The following is a 26,498-nucleotide window of genomic DNA, read 5'->3' as shown; positions in this document are numbered from 1 at the left end:
CAAACTTTGAGACAAAAATGTCAGCATATGCAGTCAGTTTTAAAGCCCTTATCAACACAGTAACACTGGCCAGGGTAATAGTGGCATAACAGGGAAAAAAAAAAAAAAAAAAAGCCCCTGGGTTAAGCAAAGGCATCTCTGAGGAGCAGCTGGTTCTGGGCAGTTACTCCACTAGGCAGCATTATGAGATATAATGAGTGTGCTTGTGTTGAGACAAGGAAAAAGATCTGATCCTTAAAGAAGTCCTCTGTACTTAATAAGGGAGGGTGAGCAAAAGGCTTACAGAAACACTGTACCATTAGGACATTTAAAAGAAAACAAAAAACTGGGTGGGTTAAAAATGGAAAAGATTTGGTTTAAAAATACATTACTAAAAAGTGGAAGTAAAGTCTAAAAGACGCAGCAAAGTAAATTAGAAAGAAAAAACCACTGCAGGTGCTCTCATTGGCTGCTTTTTTTTACAGTTGATTATTTTTTTTATAGTTGATTAGAAGGATCAGTATGCATTCCCTGTTTTTTTATATATACCTATGTATATAGGGATTAAAAAAAACAAACAAAAGAAATTAATTCACCTTTAAATCTGATCTCTGCCTAACAACCTCCTTCAGAACACCCATGAGAATATCCGTAGCCAGTGTCCTTTCATGAGCCTCATCAAGAATTATTACACCATAACGTTCCAAGAGAGGATCATTCATAGCTTCACGAAGTAACATCCCATCAGTCATATACCTATATTGACAAAGAACATGCTGGTTAAGGTTCATTTAGGACATTTTAAAACTAAACTTTATGATATGTGAAACACAAAGACATCCGGTAAATCAAAATTAAGCCCCTGTTCAAAACAAATGTGCTATTGTTCTATAATCAATGGCAAAATTAAGCTTCCAGAAAAACTTTTTTGAGTGTATCAAACGTATACATTATCAAATCCTGTCAAGTGAGACTGCAATACTGAAATGCATTGAGAAAACAAAGTAAATCAGACGGTTATGGAATATAATGAACACATGATTTCACACAAATGCGAAGCAGAACTAGTCACTTAAATATATCTTAACAAAACAAAATTTAAAACAAACATTCAACCTGCAAAACAAAACTAAGAAACCATTTTAAGTTGCTTTTATCATATTACATCACTAAAATGTTGTATTTCTTTAAAGCCTTAATAACTCCCCACTTAAACTAACACAGACTTCTGGTTCGAAAGGGAACGGGTTCACAATCGCTTTCCCCAGCCCCATCCAATTCAATAAAATGATGGTAAAGAATCACAAAAAGAAATGTATTTGTGGAATAAGGAGCAGTATTAGCACAATAGAAATGCTGATTAATACATATGGAAGAGAAAAGGCAAATAGCATTAGCTGTATCAATGAACCAAAGAGAGGAAAACCAGGCTTAGGAATAGCTCAAGAGAAGACAGCTAATATAGAATCCAGGCACTGAGATGAAGGGTGGTTTGCCAAATGGTTGTTATGGGTCAGCCATCTCCAGTCCATTCCATTCTGGCTGCTACTGTCACTAACGAGAAACAATTATCCTATGTTTGGCACCTGGACAAAACAAAGTCGGCCTGCAAACGCTGAAGTCACAGGTCATTCAGTTAAATACAAATCCATGGTTTTATTTACAGAATTAAGAGCAGCATAAAAATCTGAAGTCATCATTTATGACTTCACTATCTTGGCTCTGTTTTTTACGAATTAGTCTAATCTAATCTTTCATGGACCAACTTGATATTTTTAGCTAATGCCATCTGTTGGAGCACTAAGTTCAGCAAAATGACAGTGTACACGCCAAGTGAAGCCTTCTCTTTCACCTGAACTTAATTGTAAATTAAGATTTGGCAAACAAATCCGTCTTTATATATTTGTGCTTCTATCTTCTTTGGTCCTATTTCAAAAAGGAAACTACCACATTCCTGGAATTGACATACCATTACCTGCAAAATTATTTTTTATATTAAGACCATGAAAGAAAAAACAAAGCCAATTAAACTATGACTCAATGTCTTAATCACAGTGCGCCGCAATGCATGAACCAGCTACGTTATAGCCTCTAGATGCTTTGAAATCTCTTTGATCTATTTAAGAACACTTGGTGATTTCTCCTGCCTTCATATGCTATTACTGACACGAGTTAGGGAGTCCTTCTGCACATTATCTCAGTAACCAAACACTAGAACAGTTTCATCTACTTGTGGATAATTTCCTTAGATTTAACAAAGCTCTTGCCTGTTGCTTTGCAAAGCAAAAAAACTGAATTGGGCACTCTTTGTGAACAAGTATCTGCTTAAATACCATCAAACTTACATTCTGCTGCTCAGTTTCCTAGCCTGCTCATTTCAACATGGAATCCTAGTATTTTTGTTAGCAAATAAACTCAACACAAAGAATTCCAACAATACATATCACTTATTTGAAGCAACATATACAGCTAGATTAAGTTCAAGCATTCACAGGCAATGACAACCACCTAACTTCTGTTTATAAGACCCTCACAGATTGTAAAACGCATTTAATTTCACATATTAAAAGTGTGATTAAAAATTCATTGAAGTATCAAAACTTTCACTTGAAAAATCCTTTTTAAAAAACTCTATTTTGATCTTTTCTCATTTTCAAGCTTCAGGATCACCGTAACATATGGAGGCATTCAAAAGCAGAGCTGACCCAAATACTCATTCTTTCATATTTTTCAGGAAGAGGGGAATGGTTACAAATGGCAGTTTATAAGTACTATAAATTAGACTAATGGCACCACTGTCTTCTTTTATTAACAACTTACTAAGTTAAAACGATCAACTGAACCCAAACCCTGATTCTGAGATTCTAGAGACAGACTTCTGTTAGTTCCTCAATATTAATTAGATCCAATGATCCAATTCTAAGAGATGCTACAGTTAAGCATCTCCTGCATCACCAGCTAATATACGAAGCATGCTGTTTGTATAAACAGAGCTTCAGGAAAAATTTTTAAAGTTGGAAGGTCTCTAAAAGACACCATCAAATTTGCTGCTTTTCCCAGGGAAAAAACTGAGTAATAGCAGTTAACTTTGCCAGATCTCAAAACTAGTTAAACAGCTTAGTCAGTGTAAAGATTCCCAATCCTAGGCCCTACTACACTAGCACACTCTCCTCAAAGTCCCAGATAAATAAGCAAAAGCGAAAAGCTACCTCATGATTTGCTATATACTGCTAGATGTATGAAACCCTTTGCTACTTAAAAAAAAAAAGTAACCTAATACAGAGTACAGAAAAGGAGAACCAGGTACTGGTGGTCCTATAAAAATCATAACCACTTTTTTTTTTTACCTAGGTCAAATTTTACTACCTTTCATTGTAGCAATCAAATATTTACCCAGACTAAGGATGAGTCACAAAAATAGTGTTACAATAGTAAATTGTAATCACATAATTTTGAAGTTTCAGTAATGAACTAGTAAACTAAAATTGCTTGGGATAATCAAACTACATTTTACTGAATGCCTTATTATCCAGCGTTTTTCTAACTGCTGTGGGACAATGACTCGCTTAAAAAATTGTCAGCAAAAGTCACCAGCATCACTTGGGAACTGGTTAAAATACATAACTTGGGCCTCACCCCAGACCTACTTAATCAAAAACTTTGAAGGTGAAGAATAGCAATTTATGTTGTAACAAGCTTTCATACAATTTTGATGTTTCCTAACTTGGGGAAACCACTAGTCTAAATTAATCAAGTTAAACAAGTGGCAGATTAAGCAAAATAGATAGCTAGAGCAGCAAAAACATCCTTGGAGCGAGTCAGAACCAGTTCCTATTTCCAACCAGGACTGCTTAATAAAATAAAACAAGCCAAAAAACCCTGTGTGCTAAATAAGCAGCATCAACTTAAGTATTTTTTGCAATGGGCTCACACAGATGGCACAGTACAACTACAAGCCAACCGCCAACCCTGATCCCAGCCAATGTCACTAATTCTGATAAAAACAAAGCATGGTAAAACATTCTGTATTGCTAATGTATTATTTGTTTATAGTTTTGTGTTCAAATGTATTTATCATTTTGGAAACACTTCAAGTAGCCTGGTTCAAAGAAAAGTCATAAAGGGAAAGATTCACAGAAAGGTGACAAATGCTTTACAAAATGAATACCAGAAATTTAAAACTCTTTAATAATAAACTACATATTATTCATAACTATAATGAATGTCACTGAGTAATTCTCAAGTTATAACTGATAACAAACTTGTCTATGTGGGTAAGCAATCCTCAGTAACTTCGTCTTACTTGCCACAGGGGTGTGTGTGTGTGTCTGTGTGTGTGTGTGTGTGTGTGTGTGTGTGTGTGTAACACAAACTTCCTCAATCCCGACCTCAAACCTTAAACGCCCCGCCCCAATTCCAGGTTGATCAAAGATGTTTAAAACAAAATATAGAATATATGGATTATTTAAAACAACCTTGGCCAGGGTGTGATGTAACATCCAATGTTGAAAATAAAAAGTAAGCAGTTAATCAGTTATCTGTATAAAGTTCAAGCTTCTATATGGCAAGAAGTGTCATAAATAAGGCAAAGAAACAAGTGGTAAACTAGGCCAAAAACTGCAACTCATATCCAGAATTCCAGTTGTTAAAAACTCATACAAACCAGTAAGAAAAAGGCCAACCAACCACAGAAAGATGAGTAAAGAATATAAAGTTATCAAATTTCATCAATCCTGTAATACTGTATATTTTTCAAATTTACTTTCTCTGTGACTGGCATGCATTTTAAAATAGCACCTTGCTACAAACGACTGTCAATCAGGTAGCAACACTTTTAGAAAGATGAGAAAAGCACAAGTCTCAGATTCCAAAAAAATACAAAAGGCTCACAAATACATGTAAAGATGTTCAGTTTCATACAAAAGAAATGTAAATTAAGGCCATAATGAGAATTCATTTTTCACTTACAATACTGACAAAGACAAAAAAGTTCCACAACAAAGTGTTGGCAAAGGTATGGAAACAGACGCTCATTTGCTCATCCCTTACTGATCTGAGGAGATAGAATCTCCGTGGAGGGCAATCTGGCAACAACTAATAAAATTCAAAAACATCCTTTGACTCAACCAGTTTCATTTTTAGGAAACTCATTTCAGATATACACACCTGCGTATGTGTGAAAAAAATGTGTGTACAAAATTGTAAGACAGTACTAAGGGCAGCAACTGATTTTAATAACAAAAAATAAAAATTTGAGTGTCCATCAAAAGAATTAAACTACATAGCCATTAAAAAGAATGAGGCAACTTTATATTTACTGATCTAAGACAATCCCCAAGATACAATATATGTGAAGTCAGCGGCCATACATTTGAACCAGTCCTGCTATAAACACAGGTTAATCTGTTCTGAAAATCCTAGCTATGTAGTGCTATTCCAAATCTGCTAGGATTTGGTTACCTTTCAAAGTATAGGCTTTATTCTGGCATGACTAAATAAGCACATAAATCACAACTATGTTTCTAAAGGATCCAAAACTTGTCTCAGCATAACTCAAAGAAATTCTTGGTATCTGCTTCAAAGAGTTATCTATTCTAAATGACAGGCATTGTTAATTCTAATTAGATTTACTGCTTTATAAATACTTACACAAAGACAATTACACGGAGAGATGAGGAATGAGGATGGAGAGGAAAAACACATACAGTGGTTTGAGAACACATCCTTTGTTGTAAGACAAACCTTGGTCAAATCCTTGCTTTCTTATTTGTGTCAGACCTTCACCGGAATCTAGAAGTTCAACTTCTCTAAAGCTCCATTTAAAAACAGGAGAATAAAGTGGCTACTGTTTAAAGTAATGTATATAAAACACTTGTACGCCAACTGTCTAGCAACTGGTTAAGTATTCAATACAGAAGAACTCTACGCTACATGTTCACTAACGAATGACTCCTTGGGATAACCAACCTTACACTACAAAACATACGTAGTACAGCCATACTGCTATCCCTACCAGTTGGGTAAACATGATCATATTGACATGAAATGATACCCTTTTAGAACAGAAAAGAGGTGTATATACGTGTCCTAAGTTGTACGCTTCAGAAAAGCTTGAAAAGATGAACCACACACACACACACACACATACAAATATTAAGTATGATAACTATAAAAGTGAAAGGGGTCTGGAATTCCAGAATTCCAAAAGACTGAACTCTCATAAATTCCAGAAAATTAACACCTGTGTATTTTGTGAGTGTTTGAAGTTTAAATCCCACCTTAAGAACTGGACATTTTATTGAGTAATGGAACTCTAAACAAAGGGCCCATATTCAAGGAAATGGTGTTGGTCCTACATTAACAGATTGATAAATGAATGTTTAAGGTTTGTATAAATTTTCTATTTACCACTAAATTTTTAGATCAACCCACTACAATCCAGTCAAGTGGCATATGTGTCTCTATTAAATAAAAGCTACCCACATTAAAATGCTTACACAACAGGTTTATGTGTGGTTAATTTCTTTAAAGTTATAATGGATCAAGACTTCTCAGAGACTATGATCAAAAGTATTTACGCACTTCCATTTTTCCTACCACATAAACTACTTTTGTTTAAAGCCCCTATCAATAGAATACTTTTTAAATGACAATAGTAAGGAACAGAAGAAAAGCTAAAAATAGCTTGCACTTATCACGAAGGAAGGAAAGAAAGAAAGAAAAGAAAGAAAAAAGGAAAGAAAGAAAGGAAGGAAAGAAAAAAGAAAAAAAGAAAAGAAAAAGAAAGAAAGGAAAGGAAAGAAAAGAAAGAAAAATTAAAACATAAGAAGTCAGCAGTGAACTACTAAATAAACAGAATTCTGAGTTATTTCTTTAGGCCTAGAGTGCCAGGAAAAAACTCCTGACATTATAAACTAAAGCAGCAAGGGAACTTTCTACTTTACTTAAAATCTAGCTTATCTACCTAGTTAATCTGCCTATCTAAGCCTCTTCATCCTTCTCAGCTCAGATCAAATACCCCCTTCTCCTGTGAAATATCTACACAATTCATGTGACACTCAAACTACCTTCTTAATTGCTTCACAGCTTACCTCCCCAACCAAATCAGAAAAGAGCCAATGACACTAGCACAGTTCCTTTATAATACATAATGCTCCTTTCACCAATAAAGTGATAAAAATTTATATAGGCTCAAATTCAATTTGACATATTCTCAGCAAAAGCACAGTATGAGCAACACTAATCCTACTATAATCACAACAGCACTAGACATAGCATGGTATTGCTTACAGTAAGAACCAACCACTAGTAGATGGAGTCACACAGAAAGGTACCATATAGTGTTTTGAATGTGGAATCTACAATGCTTTAATACAATTCTCATACCAAAAAAAAAAGACAAAGAAGGCAAACAGAAAACATCAAAACCCATCTATCAAGTATATAGTCTCATAATTATTAACTGAAATGCTAAAAACTAGCAGCCAAAGCATAGATTTATTTTGGCAAATAGCCAAAATACATTCAGTATGTGTCTCAGAGATCTAATCAAGCAAAATAAATGACTAAGAAATTAACTATAGAAAAATAAGGAAACTAAATCATTTTTTCAAAATACACTATTCCTCAAATTTTCATAACTTTTGAAGAAAATGCTCTCCCATCCTCAACAGAATTTACAGAAAGCTAGGATGAATGTGTAGGTTCTACTTAGTATTTTTAAAGATGTTGGCACTATAAACAAAGAGAGCCTTCTCTAACTAATCCCTTGCAAGTGCTTAAGTATAAACACAAAGGTCAAATGTAACACTATATACAGGTCTTTAGGAAATCAAGTTATCTTTCTATGAATTGAATTAATAAAAGCCAGCAGAATTTGAATTCTAAGGTAACAGTGATTTTTCAGTCTCAATGACAGGAACTGCTTAAGTGGTAAATAACCACATTTATTCTTCATTCCCACCCCTTCCTAAAGATCCAGTAACTACCTTTCTCTAAGTTCAGTACTACATTTGAATTAGAACAAAGCCTACCATATAGCAGATATTCAGTAAATTAGTTTATAATTGATGTTTGATTAATGATTATAATTAATGATTTTTAATAACCATACCAGTTTCCACATCTTCTCTCCAAGCCCTAAAAGAATATTTGTATTCATTCATTCATTCCATACTGACAAGTAACATCAAGGTTTAATTCAAGCTAAAACCCCCAAATTGTAACTCAATTGTTGTATTAAAAGGAACTTTATTAAATTGGTTTTATGAAGTTCATTTTTAATTAACCAGGTAAACTGGTTAATAAGAGCCAGTAATTTCTCAAACTGGAAATCTATCACCATTATCAGCGGCAGCCAAGAGTAGAAATGTTGATTTTGCACTTGCTGGGTAACAGGAATTACTCCAACGGCTACACACAAATTACACATCTAATCTCAGAACAACCCGAAGATGTAGTTGTTATTATCAGCTCCATCTTCTGAAAAAGCAGTAAGCTTAGGGAAGCTAATTAACACAGTCAAGATCACAGCAATAAGAGACAGAGCTAGGACACAACTCAGGTACTTTGATCCCTACTAGAGTCTGTGCTCCACAGTATATTTCCTTTTGATTCTCTTCTCAAGTCATCTTTTTAAAACAGACTTGCCTTGTTGGAAACACACTCTGGAATCTCTAAGTAGTCCTTATGAAGGTGGTGACCACTGTTTCCAGCGGTCCCAAAGAATCTGCAATGCCTGGTAAATCCTCCCCAGTTGTCAACCTTAGAGGTTCTTTATCAACCAGCTCCTTATTTGTAGCAGTGTCTGAAATGGACTCTTAAATTTGTTAAATATTTTTGGATTCTCTTTCATCTTTTTGCCTAGACTGCCTTTTGGAGATCAAGAAATTCCACAAGTTTCTGATCTATGTTGTGTGGAATAGCACTTCTTTGCCTACTTTTGTACAAAACTTCTCTCCCTGAAGTTTTACAAAGGGCTTATCACACCTTAAAATCCAAGACTGTTCATTTCTCCCTGTCACTCAATTAGATTTCAACTATGTCCTATCTTTTAACTTTTCTTGATTTTCTAGCAGCTTGTCCTCAAGTTAAATTAAAGATAAACATCTCAGGATGGCACAGTCTTATAGAACTAAAAGCCATGTGTTCTCCAAGAAAGAGCTACAACACTTTCTGCTTCATAAACATTATCCCAGGTTGAGTCCTTAGCCTTGTGATAGATTGCAAAATTAAAATGAGTCTGATACCCAAAAGCAAAAGATTCAGAATAAAAGGCAAATTATGCAGACAAAATCAATCTCTCACTATGTCCTCTCCACAGACAAGTTTATAAACAAATGAGGGAAAATGTCTTTCCATGAAAATTCTGCCCTTTTCGTAATTATGTTGAAGATTCACCCAGTCTGCACTGTAGTAACAAATTTTTACTCCCCTGCTGTCCCTTCTATGTCCCCACATTTTTTTAAGAAAAGGATTCAGGCACAAGGCAAGTACACAGATACAGACACAAACTCTCTTCCCAAAGGGTTTATGTTCCAATTAGGCAAGAAAAAAAGAAACTAAACTTTGACATCTCAAAAATGACCTAGCATGGATATGCTGACTTACACAAATCAGTTGGATACCTTAAATACCACAGACTACAGAGCCTTCAAGTAAAAGGCATGACTTTTTCCCTCCCTAAGAAAAAGTTTTTAAAAATGATGTTCCATCTGCCTAGAAAGCTCTGCTTCCCTGTACCTCAATCCCTTTTCCTGGCAAACCATTACTTTCAATTCAGTCCTTGACTTAAATTCTGCCTTCTCTTTTCTAGTGTAAATTCTCAAATCATACTTTCATATACACTCCAAAATTCTCTTTCAGAGCCTAATCATAGTTTGAAACCTTATATATACTTTTGTATTTGCTTTATAGGGACAGGGACCAGATTTACTTTCACTACTATATCTAGCACTGCCCGACACAAAGAAGGTACTCAATTCTGACTGAACAAATGACTAAGTGTTACTTGTGTAAATTACTGGATTCCTCAGTATCAAAATCTCAGTAATTCTACAGTTTGAAGGAAAGAACAAAAAAGGAAATATATCACCTAAAATAACACTGATATCAGCTACCAAGTTAATAACTTAAATATTATGTTTTCCAAAGGTTCAAGACTATCAGTTTTATTCCTTTAAGTTATCAGTTCTCTCCCCCAAAAATGAATGGCTTTCTTAAAATGTATTACAATTCCAGCTATAAAGTGCCCCTTAAAATCCTCAGCAAAAGTATGTCAACTTCTTCCTCCTGACATTAAAATGAATTAAGGTATTTTTCACTGACTAATCACAAATTTTTTTCACTGACAGTTCCACTGTTCTTTTAGCTACCTCATGAGCTTTTCCCCCAATCATTTTCATTCAAAGATGGCCAAAGGAACATAAATATATTTCAAAAGGAATACTTAAGAAAAAAAAGATGGGAGCAGGCAAACACACAACAATGAAATATAAAAACCATTTAGCAATGGTGGTTTTGAAAAGTAACCTGTCTCCTGGCACTTAATAGCTATTTAAGGCCAGTCTAACATAGTATGCACTCATTTATACCAGACCCATTCCTCAAAAACAGCACAATATTAGACCGAGAACCCAGATGTATGTGTCTTAAACACTGAAGAAACTATCTTTGGACCATTAATCTGTATAAAGATGACTTAAAGATACAATCATCAGGCTAAAGCACTCTCAAACAAACATTTAATTAGTAAACAAGTATTTGTTTGGTATAAACAATGAATCAGGAAGGACATGGCTTAAATTCTCCACTCCTCAGAGAGAATCTTCGTAAGTTAGTCCTCTTTATCACCCTTCTATGGTGAAAACTAAAGGATTCTTCTGGCTACACAGTACATACCTAGGCACTTTATATATGCAAAGAGTTAATGGAGGGTACTGATAGTTGTCTGACATGTTCACTCTCTCTACTCAATTAACTATGTAACTGACCATTATTAAGTTAAAGCTTTAGCTGCTTTTAACATCTGGGTTCTCAAGAAATGAGTTGATAGATGACTATACAAAATATACCTAGGGATTCATAAAATAGCGCATTTAATAAAGCATTCCAATTGGGCAAAACTACAACTAACTGTACTAACAGGATTTAAATCACTTAAAGACAATACTAGGTTAGCTTCTAAATCTTCAAAGATTCTAGAAGAAATCTCAATAAATTTACCTTGCCAAGAATTAGGGTTTTTTTTAAGTTTAATTATAGTCTCCAGAAACCATTCCATAAGAAAACATCACAATGCCAAAAAGATACTTTCATTTGGGCTATCAGAAATACGTTACTTGTCACTTCCTATTAACCGAACCGGTATCTTTTACAAGCATACATCTTTTGAAAGCCTACCACTTCCAACTACAAACATACACACATTCTGCCCCAACACTGCATGGAACTTTCTCATCTCCCAATTTTCAAATTATGTTCTCCCTGTTCAACTACAGCTTACTTAAAAAAACAAAACAAAACAAAACAAAAAACTGGTGAATCAAATGTCAGAATATTACTGCTCCCAAAGGTGAGTAAAGTCTGCCTATTATTATTCAATTCCTTGACATTACCCGCATCTTAAAGCAATATAAAATCATAAGATTTTTATGTAATGCTTTTATCAATTACACTTAATTATAACTGATCAATAACATGATTACCACTAAATTAAAAAATTTTATTCAATGAAGATTAAGATTTAAGCCCAAAACGTGCCTCCAAGTCATAAAGACAACCTGGCTGAAGTAAATACTTAAGTTCAATTGCTATTAAAAATGAAACAATCTGAAGTTTTAATAAAAAAAAATGTAAGAAAGAAACTGGAAGAAATTGACATGAGACCTGAAGGGTAACAATGTTTTGATTACAGAAAAAATTTAAGTTGTGATATCACATTTTTATTTCAAGGAACCTTATTTTTGAGAGATATACTGAAATATTTACAAGGTATACAATGTCTAGGATTCGCCTTAAACTATACAGAATAGGGAAAAGGTTGAGATATGGATAAAATAAGACTGGTCACATCTGAAGATGCAAGACAAATAAATGAGTTCACTATAGTACCATTCTACTTTTACATAAATTTGAAATTTTCTGTAAAATATAGTTTCCCCCATAACTCTGTATGTATGCCATTAAAAGACTCATGTCTTTTAGAAGATAATTTTATTCCCAATTGTCTTTTAAAAACAACCTCAGGGAGAAGACTGTATCATGACACAGGAATCATTTTTTAAAAATGATTTAAATGTCATACACATACAGAATAAACAGAAGCAATAAAAGGGGGAGATTTTCAAAAGAATTACCATCAGGCAACAAATATTATTATTTATGGATTATGGATTATGAAAGGATTATGAAAGGATTAAGATGAAGATTAAAAAAACTAGAGAAGTTAAAGAAAATGTTAGGAAGAAGTTCAGTACGGTTGTCAGTCATGTGCACCACAGCACAACGAAGAGGAATGAGGATTCTGAGGCTCCCAAGACTGTATCACAAAGTAAGAGTCCTCCTTTTAGCTCATAACAGGCATGGTGATAGCTTATAATTATCATTAAAAACCCTCTCCCCCAAATAAATCATCCCTTCCCTAAAATCATTCTTTCTGCAAGTAACTATCCTTTACTAAGATATATCACTTTATTTCTCTATCATATTTAAATGAAATATTTCACCTAAGATATAACACCAAGTAACTAAAATCTGACCTTTGAACTTCAGTGTCTACTGAGTAAGCTATATATACTACTACCAAGAAAAAGAATCCATATTAAAAAGTCATCTAGTAAATCGAAAGTCTACTATGAACTATTCTAAATTTGGATGACTTGAGACTCCACTAGGAAAGTCCCCTATCGAAATGCAGAAAACTAAAAGCAGAGGGGAAAAAAGTGTCCATTTTTAAAGATAGTACTTACTTAAGAATGGTTTTTGCACTACTGCAGTCTTCAAATCGAATGGAGTAACCAACTTCCTGGCCCAACATCACATCCATTTCATCAGCAACTCTCTGAGCCACACTCATTGCAGCCACTCTCCTGGGTTGGGTACAGGCAACTCCTCTTTTGGGTCCTGGTAATGATCGCATGTACTCCACACACCACTGTGGAATCTATCAAATAATTTCACATTTAAATTAATTCTACTCTGCCTGCATATGAGGTACATATTTAACATGAAGTGCTTTATCTCATTCTATTAATTTAAAATAAAAATTCAATTAGGCACACCACAAATTATTATTTATGACTCAAACTCATAATAGTATGAACTCTTCAAGCCAAGGAGGGTCATGTAGAACGTTGATGTGACATAACTGTGCTCCTGAGTAGGTTAGGTCCACTAAGGCTTTGCTGAGTATGCTCCACAGTGTCAGTGTTCCATCACCAAGCATTTCTCTAAGCACCAAGGGAAACAAACTCAACTTAGGAAAATTCTACTCTAAAACAAATGTTAGTTTCCAAAAACATTCTAAGAAATTGACACTTACATTCCTATAAAATTTAAGTCATAAAGTAATGCACATAGAAGTAAAAATCGTATCTGCTTGTAGTTATGAAGCTGTACCTTAATTTTTTGTAAGCCAGCAGAATCTAACTCCTATCGTTCTCCCCTCAGAAGTATGCACAATGGCAACACCTTAAGTACAAACTAAAAGTTAATTTTAGTAATTGTCAATCTCAAATTCAATAGGACCTAAGGGAAGCAGCAACAGCACTTGCCTGAAGAAGGGCAATGGAGGGTTAAAAAAAAAACAGCAAGCCTAAGAAGCTGGTTGTTGCCATGATGACAGCACGCTTCCTGGCTGCTCCATTATCAACAGAAGCTAAAAAATCCTCTAATTTCATGATTCTTCTCTACTCACTTACCTGGAAAAGAACCATGGGAAAAATCTAAGTGCTCACTACATTAAATGGGAATCTACTGCTACAAGGACATGATGGATCTCCAACAAAGCCTCCACAAGCCTATTAGATTTTAATGCTACAGGAAATGTGGGAGGGGGGTGATACAGGATTTGTACAGTGATATCTGAAGAATTGGTTGTTGTACTATTACATTTTAGTTAGATTATTTCTGCAATTTTGAGATTAACTGTCACTGACAAATATCCAAAAGGGGGAAGGAATGATTATGCTGCTTCTCTAGGAATGTAACTACGCATATCTTTAAAGGATTTAAAATGAACAGAAACACTAAAAGAGAAGTCTCCCTGGGTCTGTAAACCAACAGACCAAAGTTTAAGTGGCTTTCCAGCAAAATTTTATATGTATCTTCATTCGGCAAGCCTCTTATAAAGGCACAAATGTACCTTATAAGACCCAACAACAAAAAAAGTTCACTGGTCAATTAAAGCTATTTAAAATTAACTCAGAATTCTTAAGGCAAGAATGTTCAACGATTTTTTAATTCACTTCAGTGAAATGGATAGCTTACTGCCACTTTAAAAAAAAAAAGATATAAACAGTTCTGGCTAATTCAGTAGTTTTCCAACTTTTCATCTCAACCTTTTTATACTCTTAAAATAACCTAGTAGGCCAAACAACTAGCATATTTACTATATCAGTAAATTAAATCTGAAAAATTGTTGAAATATTTATTAACTCCTTAACAATAAAAATCCATTCTACATTATAAACAACAGTTTCTATGAACATAGAACTACATCTTCAAAAAATTCAGCAAGAATACGCTGTTTTACGTTTTTGTTTATCTCTAATATCTGGCTTAACAGAAGACAGCTGGATTCTCTCAACTGCTCCTATTTTGAATGCACTCCAATATTTGTTTTGTTTGAAGTATATGAAAAAAACCCCAGAACATTTGAAAGCGTTTCAGGGACTTTTAAAGCATTCCCAGACAAGATCTGGAGAATGACTCCATCAATATATCTATTCATATTTCTAAGAATAGCATTAAGAAGGGAACTGGGTCTTGAAATATGCAGGCTACTGGCTTGTTCAAGCCAAGGATCAGTTTTAACGTATACTTTCATCTTCTTCCCTTCATCCATTTGTGGCCATCTTCCTAAAAACTGATACCTAGCCCTCAGTTTTACACATTATACTGAGTGATTTTATTGATTCTTCTAAGATTATATACAACACATCAAATGTCAATCCTAACTCTAGTCCCACCCTGACCTTGTGGTCATTTCCACTTGAAGAATGAATAATTTATTGGTATTCTAAAGTCAGTAAATTCAAAACCATTTCTCACCTTCCTCCAAATAACAGTAACATCCTAACTCCAATCTGTCCTTTATTCTCTATTCTACCACCCTACACACTCAAAATTTTGCTATAACCTCCTACAAAGTCTGTCATCAACATTCTCACCAGACAGGACATTTCTGTAAAATTCCTTGTCATTCCCCTTCAACTAAAAAGCTCTGATGCCTCCCCCACTTACAGCAAGATAAAGTCCATTCTACTATTTCAGTCTCACCTGCCCCACTTCCCTCCTCAAACACACCCTATACTCTGGCTAGGGCATAAAAAGCTTTCCCTTCTCTCTAAACATGTGCCCTTGCTCATGCTGTACCTTTGGCTGGACTAGCTTTAGTTTGTAATATAAGGATACAGTAAGTGCATACCAAGTTGCAGTGTGAAATGTCTTTACTGTGAGTCCCAGTCCAAAGTTAAATTTCTTTAAATTTTGTTTGGAGCATTTCATTTCCTGATATGCACAAAAAGATAACCAAAAAATGGCTGCTACTCCTAAAGGTTTTGAGTCAAAGTTACTAATATGCCAAAAAAGCATGTGTGAAATTCACTATTTAAACTCTTCAATTTTCCTTTGAATCCCCCAAATGCTCTGCAATCTTAAGTATCCAAGTAGTCTACTTCAAATTAAAAAAAACAAAACAAAAAACACCCAAATACTAATCCAAATAATCACAAACCTCTTGCTGCGAGTTCACTTGACCTTTTCTTCTACACTAACTACTACTAAATAAACTCATCTCTGAAATAAGGTTAACCATATAAGACAACAGAAAAGCAGTATGAAATATACTTTGGCTATGAGACAAAGGGACAATGTTTTAAATAATGAACGCTCCTATGACTACTTACATAACCCAGGGGAACCCACTAAACTTTTCTTAAGACTTTCATAAATCTAAGCTTGATTCTGCTCATCTGTAAAATGGTGATTAACAACTTCCTTGCATGGATGTTGAAAAACTTAAAAGAGGTAACACAAAGTACAGAGTGCCTGGCCCTACTCAACTGCTGATTAAATGGGTGCTATTAATACTATGCAAACTAGATAAACCATTGAAATAATTATTAAAAATACTATGGTATTAGTAAGTTTAGAATTACAGTTTTTCATGTTATTTAATTCTTTAAATTCCCATAAGGTGATAAAAATAAACCAACAGTTTCAGTTGCTAACATCAACATTACATTTTCCTTCACTTAAAAGAAAAATCATACTCACTAAAGGCTCAGTCTTTAATAAAAGCCTCCAATTTGGGTTCCTATTGTAGTCTTCAAAATGTCTCCATGAAATACTCAAACTGATAGATTTGTGGTATACGCAGCTTTAAAAAAAGGATAACCTGTATATGCAGTATGCTCAAATCTAAACATGTATCATAGGTACACGAACATGGAAAAAACAGGCTGATAGGAAAAAAACCAGAAAAAGTATTTCTGCATGGTAAGATGAGTAATCATTAAATTCAATACTTCCCTGAATTTTCCAAATTTTCTACAATGGCCAGGGACTGCTACTTTTGTCATTTCCTAGAAATTTTCTAGTGGGTCAGGCTTAAGTATCTGAAAATATGGTTACCTCACTCATAGCAAGAAACTGCAAATTAAAAAACACTGAAAGGGGGGAGGGTATAGCTCAAGTGGTAGAGCACATGCTTAGCAAGCATGAGGTCCTAGGTTCAATCCCCAGTACCTCCTCTAAAAACAAATAAACCTAATTACCTCCCCCACCCCTGCCAAAGTAATTAAATAGTGTAATAATAAATAAATAAAATGTATTTTAAAAAATAAATTAAAAAAAACACTGAAATAGCATTTTTCACCTATTAGACTTACAAAAGTTCAAGTTCAGCAGTACACTTTGGTGGTTTCCCACATATGTTCCCATACATGCTCAGGAAGGGTAAACTGATGTATTCCCTACAGAAAGCTATTTGGCTGTATGTATCACAATTACAAACAATCCTCTGACCCAGCAATTTCTACTTCTAGGATTTTACCCTCAGGATATCCTTGCCATGCAGAACAACCAACAGAAGCAGCCTGGATGTCTATAACATGGGCCCAGTAAATAACAGCTCATCCATGTTTGAAAAAATATCCTAAATATAATTACTAATTAGACGCTAATAAGTGTTTAGCTGTGTATGTGTGGGGGCACACTATTGGATGAAGGTCATGAGTAGAGACTTTAGCTCTTCTATTTTTTGAAAAGAATAGATAATGTTCGCATGGTTCAAAACAATTACAAAAACAAAAATAAAACAAATGAGAATGATGAAAACAAAAACTACTCCAATGGTTCCACCCAAGCACTGGAAAACAAACCTTGTACTCCCAAATACGTACCACCTCTGAGTCAAAGTGGGAGAGCATCACTCTGCCATAATTTACCATAATTAACATAACAAAACTGGAAAAAAAACAGTACTGCTCTTTTCCCAAAGGGACTCAGGAAAGTATCTCCCTACAGGATTCCCACCCTATTTAAGTCACTAAAAAGTACTGAACACAAAAGCAGCTAAGCTTCAAAATGTTCTGACAGATAGACAGACAATGGGAATGACCACTAGGATCAAATAAGCGACTTAGTAAACTTAAACATTAGCAAAACATGTACCATGGTATTCAATAACTCACCTGTGTTGTTTTACCAGACCCAGTCTCACCAACAAGTACAAAGGACTGATGTCTAACCAGAATATCTGTAAACCTATCCTTGTATTCCCAAACAGGGAGCTGAAGCCGTTTCTTTAGGATATCATAGTATCGAGGAGTATGGGGTAAGTTGGTAAATGGATTAATGCACTGTGGAAGTGATGTGTGTCCTGCATGTCCGGTGTGTGTTGAATGAGCTGAATGTGTTGAGTGTGTTGAATGTGCTGAGTGGGTTGAGTGAGCTGAATGGGAAGCTTTTAAAGGTGGCAATCCAGCACTGATAAGCATAGCATTCGTGGAAGCTCGCAATTCCTTCTCTTTTTCTTTCTCCCTCTCCCGCTCTCTATCTCCTCTATCACGTTCTCGGTCTCGATCTTTAGACCGATCTTCACGATCACGGTCACGATCTCGATCCTTCCTGAAAAAAAAAATTACAATTCAGATTCTGAATTTTATGCAAAATGTTTATGGCAGCATTATAGTCACAAAGAAAGTAAATGTCCAACTACCAACCAAATTGATATAAAACTCTATGAATTACCTAAGCAGCAGAAACAATAAAAAAGAACTTGTAATTAAGGATTCTCTATGCCTCATCCATACACATCTTTCCCTTCTTTGGTAATGCTTCAAATTCTGTTAAGGGACAGTCTCTTTCCACCTTTACCCATCAGCTGAGATAACACAAGAACTCTGTCTTCTGCGTGTAAAATCCCTTCCTACCTGTAAGTTAAAGACTGAAGACGGTGTGGGGGGAAAAGGTTAAGGACAAATTAAGCAAAAAGAGGATGGCATCACAATCTTTCCCAGAATCTCTGTAAGTTACAAGAAAAGTATTTTTGCACTTAAAGTATGTTCAAAATTAAGCAAGAACTTATTGCTTCTGGCCACAATTCCACCTCACATTACAGTAATACAAATATGAGTTAAAGGATTGGAATGTTTGACACTTTCTCAATTTTGTTCAATTAACAGATATTGCTCTGTAAGAAAAACTGAAATTTTAGTTTTTTAAATTCTTGTTTTCATTGTTTACCCTTGCATGTATCCTTAACAGCAACAGTTAAACACTGGTAGTACTTTGTAAAAACCTACGTATACTTTGGTCATCCATAAAGTGAAATGTAGTTCATTAAAAACAAGCTTCATTGAACACTATTAAGTTGTTTAAAATACTTAAATTATGCAGTTGGTCACCATATTAATCTTAGATCAATTAAGTGGCCAATTCTAAGATCTACTTCTAGTTACTACAGACAATCCCTAATACAGTTAATAATTTTAAAATAACCTATGCTTATTCACTCTACTAATCCAGTTTACTTCAGATCAAGTCCTGTAGCTGACAACTTTGCCACATGGTATTTGGACTCAGATTTGAAATAATGAGGCAACATGGAACTATGACACAAGTTGCTAAACATATCATTGTTCCTTATTTATAACACACAAAAGACATACACATTTCCCATGCCCCAATTAGGGAAGAGCATTCATTCTCTGTAATAAAACATCAGCTGGGCAACAGTAACCACCCCCTTAGTAGAATACAGCTAAAATGCTGAACCCAGCATGATTTAGGATGGTTCCCCAATTACAGAAATGGTAAACTGACCAATTATATTTGATCTTGTCCCTTCTAAAATATATTCTATTCCACAGGGATTTACCTAAAGAGAGAAAAGCCTTATTATATGTGTACACTTAAATATTCACACACATACATATTTTCCACATATGTATATGTAATAAGTGATTCTTCCTTCTCCCATCCCAATGTCCATCTTCTACAGAATTATAGTACAAGCTATGATTGAAACTTCTCATTTCAACTGGCACAAAGAGAGAGAAAGCAAAGAGAAAAGGAACCCAAAGGATAACCCAACATACAAAATGAAATTTCACAATTCAGAACTTGAGCTTCCTAGCCTACTCTGAAATATGACATCAACCATCGTTTCTTTGCTTCTCTCATTCTGCCTCTGGTCTCAGATGCTTATTAATTAAATAAGAATCCTTAAAGAACATCTGGTCTAAATAAAAAGGATTCTTGTTTCTAATCTACTGTGGCGTGGGGTGATTTATGAACTTTTATACTTCCATCACAGTACCAGGCTCTTACCACACGGACCAAACCTTTCAACAGTAATATAAAATATGGGGCATGGAGAGTGATGGACAAAGTAAATCATATATCACCTGCTTTGTTACAATAATACCTAAACTAACAAAGATGTTTTTCAAGGGCCTATTTCAACAGAAACTTCATTACCAAAAATAACTACGGGGGGGGGAGGGTATAGCTTAGTGGTAGAGTGTGTGCTTAGCATGCAGGAGGTCCTGGGTTCAATCCCTAGCACCTCCATTAAAAATAAACAAACCTAATTACCTCCCTCCATCAAAAACCAAAAACCAAAAACAACAAATTTTTTAAAATATAAAAAATATTAAAAAAATAACTACAGCAGAGGAAGCATAAAATACATTCTGCAGACGCAAAGATTAAGTGCTGACCATGAACTGGGGTTTAACTGTGATATAAGAGTAAAAGGAGCACCTAGATCACAGTTGCAAAACAATTGCAAAGATACAGGCTTCAATTTACAAATGTGCAAAGTGAGAAGTATTAATAAAGAAGTCTCTTAGATTAAAATATGAAAGCAATCAGAAGAATACAGAAGGCAAATTACCTTGAAATGTTGCCTGTGATTCAAACTATCTACCTTCCATGGGAGAAGGATGGTAAAAATTAAGGGTCAGTTAAGAGGAGCTCAAACCATTTGCTTCATAAATATATGCAGAATATTGTGTATACAAACAGGAACTTCTGTTATAAAGGAGTTAGTTGCTTAAAAGATTTACTTAAATTTTTTTAAACAGACACTTTTATTATAAAGGAACTGGATGCTTAAAGATTTACTAATTGAGGTATAATGCTTAAAAAACTAATTATCTAAGTAGTGCTTTATAATCACTTAGCCACAATACTGGCAGGGAGAGACACAACAGGACACAGTTGTTGAGTATATGGTTCAGTATTCAATCTCAGTTTAATCCTGGCTCAGCACTTAAGCTAACTATATGACCATAGTTATTTCTTTCCTTATCTATAAAATGTGGCTATTCACAAGCCTTGTCAGGCATTGCAAGAATTAAATGAGTTAATGTACGTAATGTGCTCAAAGTAGTGCCTGGAACATAATAAATACCCAATAAATACTGGTTATAACTTTTTTTTTAATTCAAAATGCCATGTTAGAATTCTACCTGGGAGTAACAGAAACTGAAGAAATGCTAATGAAGATGTAAACTGGTCACCAAAATCATAGTATTTTAAATAAGCAGTGCTTTTTATCTGGCAATCTCACACCCAAGGACTTCTCCTAAGGATCTAAGCTTGCAGATATGTACACAGAAGGATGTTCATCACACTTTTCACTCACAAAATAAGGCTAAGAAATTACCAAAGCATCAGTGAACAGGGAATTGGTTGAGTAAGTTATGATGCCCCTTTACAAGCGGAATACTATGCAGTCAATGAAAAGAATGTTTATCTATTCCATAGTTTGACATATTTCCAAGTGAATAAAAGTCAAAGCACAAAGTAATACATATTAAAAGATCACGTTGATAATGTTAAAATTCATATTCGTTAATAAATATGCAGATATCTCTAAAAAAGATGGGGATGAGGATTTGGGGGAATTTTTTGCCCCTTTCTTTGCATCTTTATCAATGGATATTTGTGTTCCCTGTGGCAAATTACTTAACTTCATCTAAATCACAGGATTGTAGTGAAAATGTGTTTATATACAAATCATCTAAAACAGTTTTGGGAACACTCTACATGTTATCATCTTATCACTATATTTCTTTCACATTTTTAACAGGAAAAGCTCTTAACACGAAGCAATTAACAGAAACTAACAAAGTGAAAAATGTCCCTATCTTCAAAAAGCTTTTTCCGTACTTCCCGAGTAGGTTGTCTTTTGGTTAACAATTTTACACAAAAAATGTTGTGGGATGATGAAAAAAGGAGTAAGGTCAGTATGTAACAAATTTTCAACTTTTCTACCTGACTCCAAAATTAAAATACAGCAGGAGTAATAAAGCCATATATAGTTTGGGAGCTTGAATGTGAATAAAATCTCTCACTGGATTATCTTCCATTCTCAGTTGTAGGGAAAATGGGACAGCCATGTTTGCTAGTGGAGTTCACAAGACTGTCAAGTCTACCCTCTCACATAAAACCACCTGCTAACAGGACTTTAAAAAAAAAAAAAACCTTCAAGACTGCAGAGGAGTCAACAAAAATGACTTTTTAAATCATTAAATATTTTTTAAAAGGCACTAATAAATACTGTAAACCCACTGCTAAATAAAGTTCTACGAGAAATGACATTCAGGTGACATAAAAATGAGTTTACAAATGTCCCTCCAGAATACCTCAGAACTTTGGCTTTATTCCAAAGACAAGCTCTCTGTCTACAGGTAGATGACATATATAATATCCCACAGAATCATAAAGATACTATCAAAAACCTAAAAAAGCCCACATTTTTACTAAGGATGTAGGATTTACAAGGGAAGGGGAGCAACCCCATAAACATATAATGGGACCACTAATCCCAAGAAAAGCATTTAAATGGTGCACATTCACACAAATATGAGTAAGTGAATTCATTCCCTCCCAGTATAAATTTTTTTTCCAATCTGAACTCTGAGAGACATCAGCTGCATCTTAGCCAGATGACAAGCAATTTATTTTTGCTTTACAGGAACGAAGAACCAAGTGTTCCCCACTTTACTAACTCATAAATATCACTAAAATAGGCTGTAAAGACTCTTAACAGTATTAGTCTGGGTGCTGCATTGGAAAAACAACAGGCTAAAAATGAAAATTAGATCCAGATATAAATTGTGTCAGGTTGCACAAAGCCACCTTAACAACTCTGGGTCTCCATTTCTCATCCCTTGAGCGGAGCTGATTACACTCTCTTTAAAGTCACCTCCAGTGTAAAGACCTCATGCCTTGTAGCTCAAATGCGTTCAAGTTTTGCCGGGGGGGGGGGGGGCGGTTGAACGGACCTAAAAAGAGAAAACTGACGTCTAACATTTAATAATAAAAATCGACTTTCATGTTTTTGCCTAAATTATCCAAATAAGTCTCTGTACTTCAAGAATGAAAGCACACAGTGGACAAGGAATGATTCTGATGCAACTGCTAAAATGACCTGTTAAATTCCTTTGTACCTATAAGAAAACGCTAAGTAGAAAGTAATCTGAAACACCACGAGTCTGTGTATTTCAACTCCCAAACCATCTCCACAAGGGTGATATTTTGCCATAAATAGCAGAAACTTTTGAAAAGGGTCTTCTTGTTTTCAAAGCTACTTATGAAGGAAAGCGGGAGGGGGTACAAAACAAGAACTTACTGGGAAAAAAAGAATGCCTTCTAATTTCTATCCCAGGGATGCTCTATAACTACTTTCAGCCAAAGCAGGAAATAAAGGAGATGGCGGGAGCGTGGGCAGAGAGCGGAAGTTTGCCTAGTACCTACTTTGAAGTGTTTGAATGGACCGAGGTACGCGCTCTCCCGCCAAACTATAAACTGAACCGCTCAAAACCTCCAGCCCTCCAGCCTATCATGTATATTCCACGTTTATCCTTTCTCCCGGAAGGCCCTCTACTCACCCTTTCCCCGAGAACTGCTCGTCTGCATGCCTCACTCAACTCCCGCCACCCCCATCCCAGCCTACACAAGGATCCACGCGCTTCTCTCACTTTCCGGCCTCCGCCTCTCCCCTGGCTGGGCACCCAGCCGCCCCCGCAAGGCCCTCTCCCCTACACCTCGGCCTGAGAAGTACCTGGTGCCCTTGGACGCGAATACTCCCGCCGCGCCCTCCCCCACCCTCTCCCCAGGCTCCAGGCCTTAGCCGGGAGCCCAGGCCACGAGGTCCGCGTTCCCTCCCGTCCGCTCCCCTCGAAACGACTCCTGCTCGACTCCGCCCGCAGAGGAGACGCCCTCGTGGCCACGACAGGCCTCTCCGCTCTCCCGACTGGGCCGGGCGGCGGCCGCGCCACTCAGCTCCCCGCGCCCTTGCAGGGCCGAATGCCGGAGGTAGCGCCGCTTTCCTGCACCACGCCGCTAGTGACCCGAGCCCAGAGAGAAACAAAAGGTCAGGCCCCGGGGCCCGCTCGGCCTGGCCCACCCTAGCCCGCTTCCCGCCGGGACTCCAACAAAGCCCGAGCCGCTGACTCGCGCCCCCGGCCTGGCTTACCCATCGGTCCCCGCACGCTTCTTGCCGGAGGGGTAATCCTCCCCCAGGTCCAACCGGTGTCGCTTAGACATCTTCGGACTCTTCGAGCGGGCGGCTACGAAGGAAGGAAGAAAGAGAACCTGGCGGCTCTATCGGCGCAGTCGAGGGCAGCTACTTAACTCCGGAGGACCCCCCCCACCCCTCCCGCTACAACAGCCTACACCGTGCGGCCGGAACCAGAAGCTAAAATGGCGGCGGCGACGAGGGCTGGGCCTGCGCGCGCGCTTCCGCGGTATGCTGTACGTGTGTGCGTGCGTGCGTGCGTAGTGAGCGCGCACGCACCGGAGGCGGGAACTCCAGCCCCGCCCGCTGCCTCGTTGGCCCGCCCTTCTTCCTTCCTACCGGCCTCCTCCCTCTTGCTGGCACCTTCCGCCTTCTTAGCGAGTGTTAGGCTGGGAGGGGTTTTATGGCCTTCCCGCCCTTCTGGTTTAGGAAAGTGAGAAAGGAAAAAGTCCAGTCCTAGTTAGGAAATCCTGTCTATCTACATTACCCTGGCATTAGGAGAATCTGAGACACAAAGAAATTGAAAAACTAATCAAGATTATACAGCTGATAAGGGGCAGAGCCAGGATCAGAACCAACTGTAACTCCAGATCTAAAACTGGAAGCCATTCTCAGTTGCAGTGGGAAAGCTGAGGTGAGAAAATGTCAAGATTTACCATAATACATTTTGCCTTTTTTTACCGCGTCCTGACAATATGCACTCAACCTATTGATGTTTTTACTAGAATAGAGAAAATTCGCAGTAAGAGCGAATTTTTTTTCCTGTGTGCCCATTATGTGCTTCCACAGTGTTAACCCTACCTCTCTTCTCACTGTTACAGTTACCCTGCAAGGTAAGTGTTACTTTATGGATGTGGACACTAAGACTATGAGAGGTTATGTCACAGTCATTAGGGCTGTCCCTAAAGCCGTAGCAAATTGTAGGGGTAGAATGATTCTATGACTTCTGTAAGTCTCTCCGCCCAGAACCTGTCTGCTTTCTCAGTTGCATTCATTCCCGAAAGAAACAGTCAAGAAAAAGATCTGTGGATGAACCCAAGCTGGGTGATCTCTCTAGTCTGTGCAGTGGTTGTATGGATGCTCTGGAAGACCACATTCGGGTTCTTATCAGAGCCTCAAAACTGCAATCCCTAAGGTTAAATACAACTTTAAAATTGCAGCTTATAAAGAGGATTTTTATTTTTGTACCAATCCATGTTCCAAAGTCAGCACAGAGAAAAGTGAATAGCTTCACTTATAAAATACTTGGTACAATATTCTACTCTAAAAGTACGTAACAGTATATTGACTTCTGTCAGAGATCATGATGCATAATCTCTGAATTGTAAACCTGAAAGAATTGCCGGCTGATATTCTCTTTATGCTTGATTTTACAAATGAGTAAACCTGAACCCTAAGTTACACCCAAGTCCACACAGCCAGTTAGTGTCAAAGTCAGAATTAAAATCCAGATTTCACTCTCACAATTCCAGGTCTCCAGGTTCCCAGTTTGAGAGCTACTAAAAAGCGCTCTAAGATTTAGGGGAAATAGTGAGGGAAAAGGTTAGAATTCTACTGCAGAAGTGTTCCACCCTAAGAGGCATCAGCCTCTCATAAATGTGCAAGGAAACTTGATAAAGGAGGAACTGAAATCAAGGTGGTAAGACTTCTTCCTTGGGCCTAGGGTATATTTAAAGACAGCTGTAGTCTAATCAGTTGCATTGTGACCTGAATGACTGAAGAGAGGCTGTATTTACCTAACAGTAGTAGCCGTTCTGGAATCTGCAACAGGGTAGCAAAGGGCCAGAATCTGCCAGGATGTTTCCACTCCCTGTGAGGAAGGGTAGAGTTCTGGGTCCGGATGATCCACCCGAGATTTTTAGGCAGAATGGTCCTAGAAGAGAAAAGAGCTATCCACCAGCTCCCTTACAGCTTCCTGGAAATGTTGCCAGAGGATATTTCCTTCACTCATTGTCTACCTGACAACTCTCCAGTCTATTATTTGGTCTATGGCATGAATTTACTCACCTAGAAGGAATGTCTTATGCAGCTAACCAGCTCCGGGTGTCAAGCCAGAGATGTCTCCCAACCTAAATTAATAAATAATAATGATATTAGCTAACACATTTAAGCCCTTACTGAATACACACACACACACACACACACACACACACACACACACACACACACACACACTAACCTATTGAATCCTTACAGCAACTTTAACCTGGGTTCTATAAGTTAGACTTGTTTACAGGTGAGGAGACTGTTCACCAAGGGGTGA

The 26,498-nt window shown here is 36.6% G+C and overlaps 1 protein-coding gene across 1 annotated transcript in view; it reads right to left on the bottom strand.

Moving 5' to 3' along the window:
• DHX15 (DEAH-box helicase 15) overlaps positions 1–24,381 on the bottom strand; it is a 47,305-nt gene extending 22,924 nt beyond the window's left edge. Inside the window, 4 exon segments of the mRNA XM_010991050.3 lie at positions 576–735; positions 12,948–13,141; positions 17,895–18,330; positions 24,194–24,381. Coding sequence (XP_010989352.2) covers positions 576–735; positions 12,948–13,141; positions 17,895–18,330; positions 24,194–24,264 — 861 coding nt within the window. The 5' untranslated portion in view covers positions 24,265–24,381.
• Positions 24,382–26,498: the final 2,117 nt, after the last annotated feature.

The sequence above is a fragment of the Camelus dromedarius genome, chromosome 1, assembly GCF_036321535.1.
Source record: "Camelus dromedarius isolate mCamDro1 chromosome 1, mCamDro1.pat, whole genome shotgun sequence".
In the NCBI taxonomy this organism is placed as follows: domain Eukaryota; kingdom Metazoa; phylum Chordata; class Mammalia; order Artiodactyla; family Camelidae; genus Camelus; species Camelus dromedarius.
The sequence above is the reverse complement of the archived record's forward strand: the minus strand, read 5'-3'. Positions and strand labels throughout refer to the sequence as shown.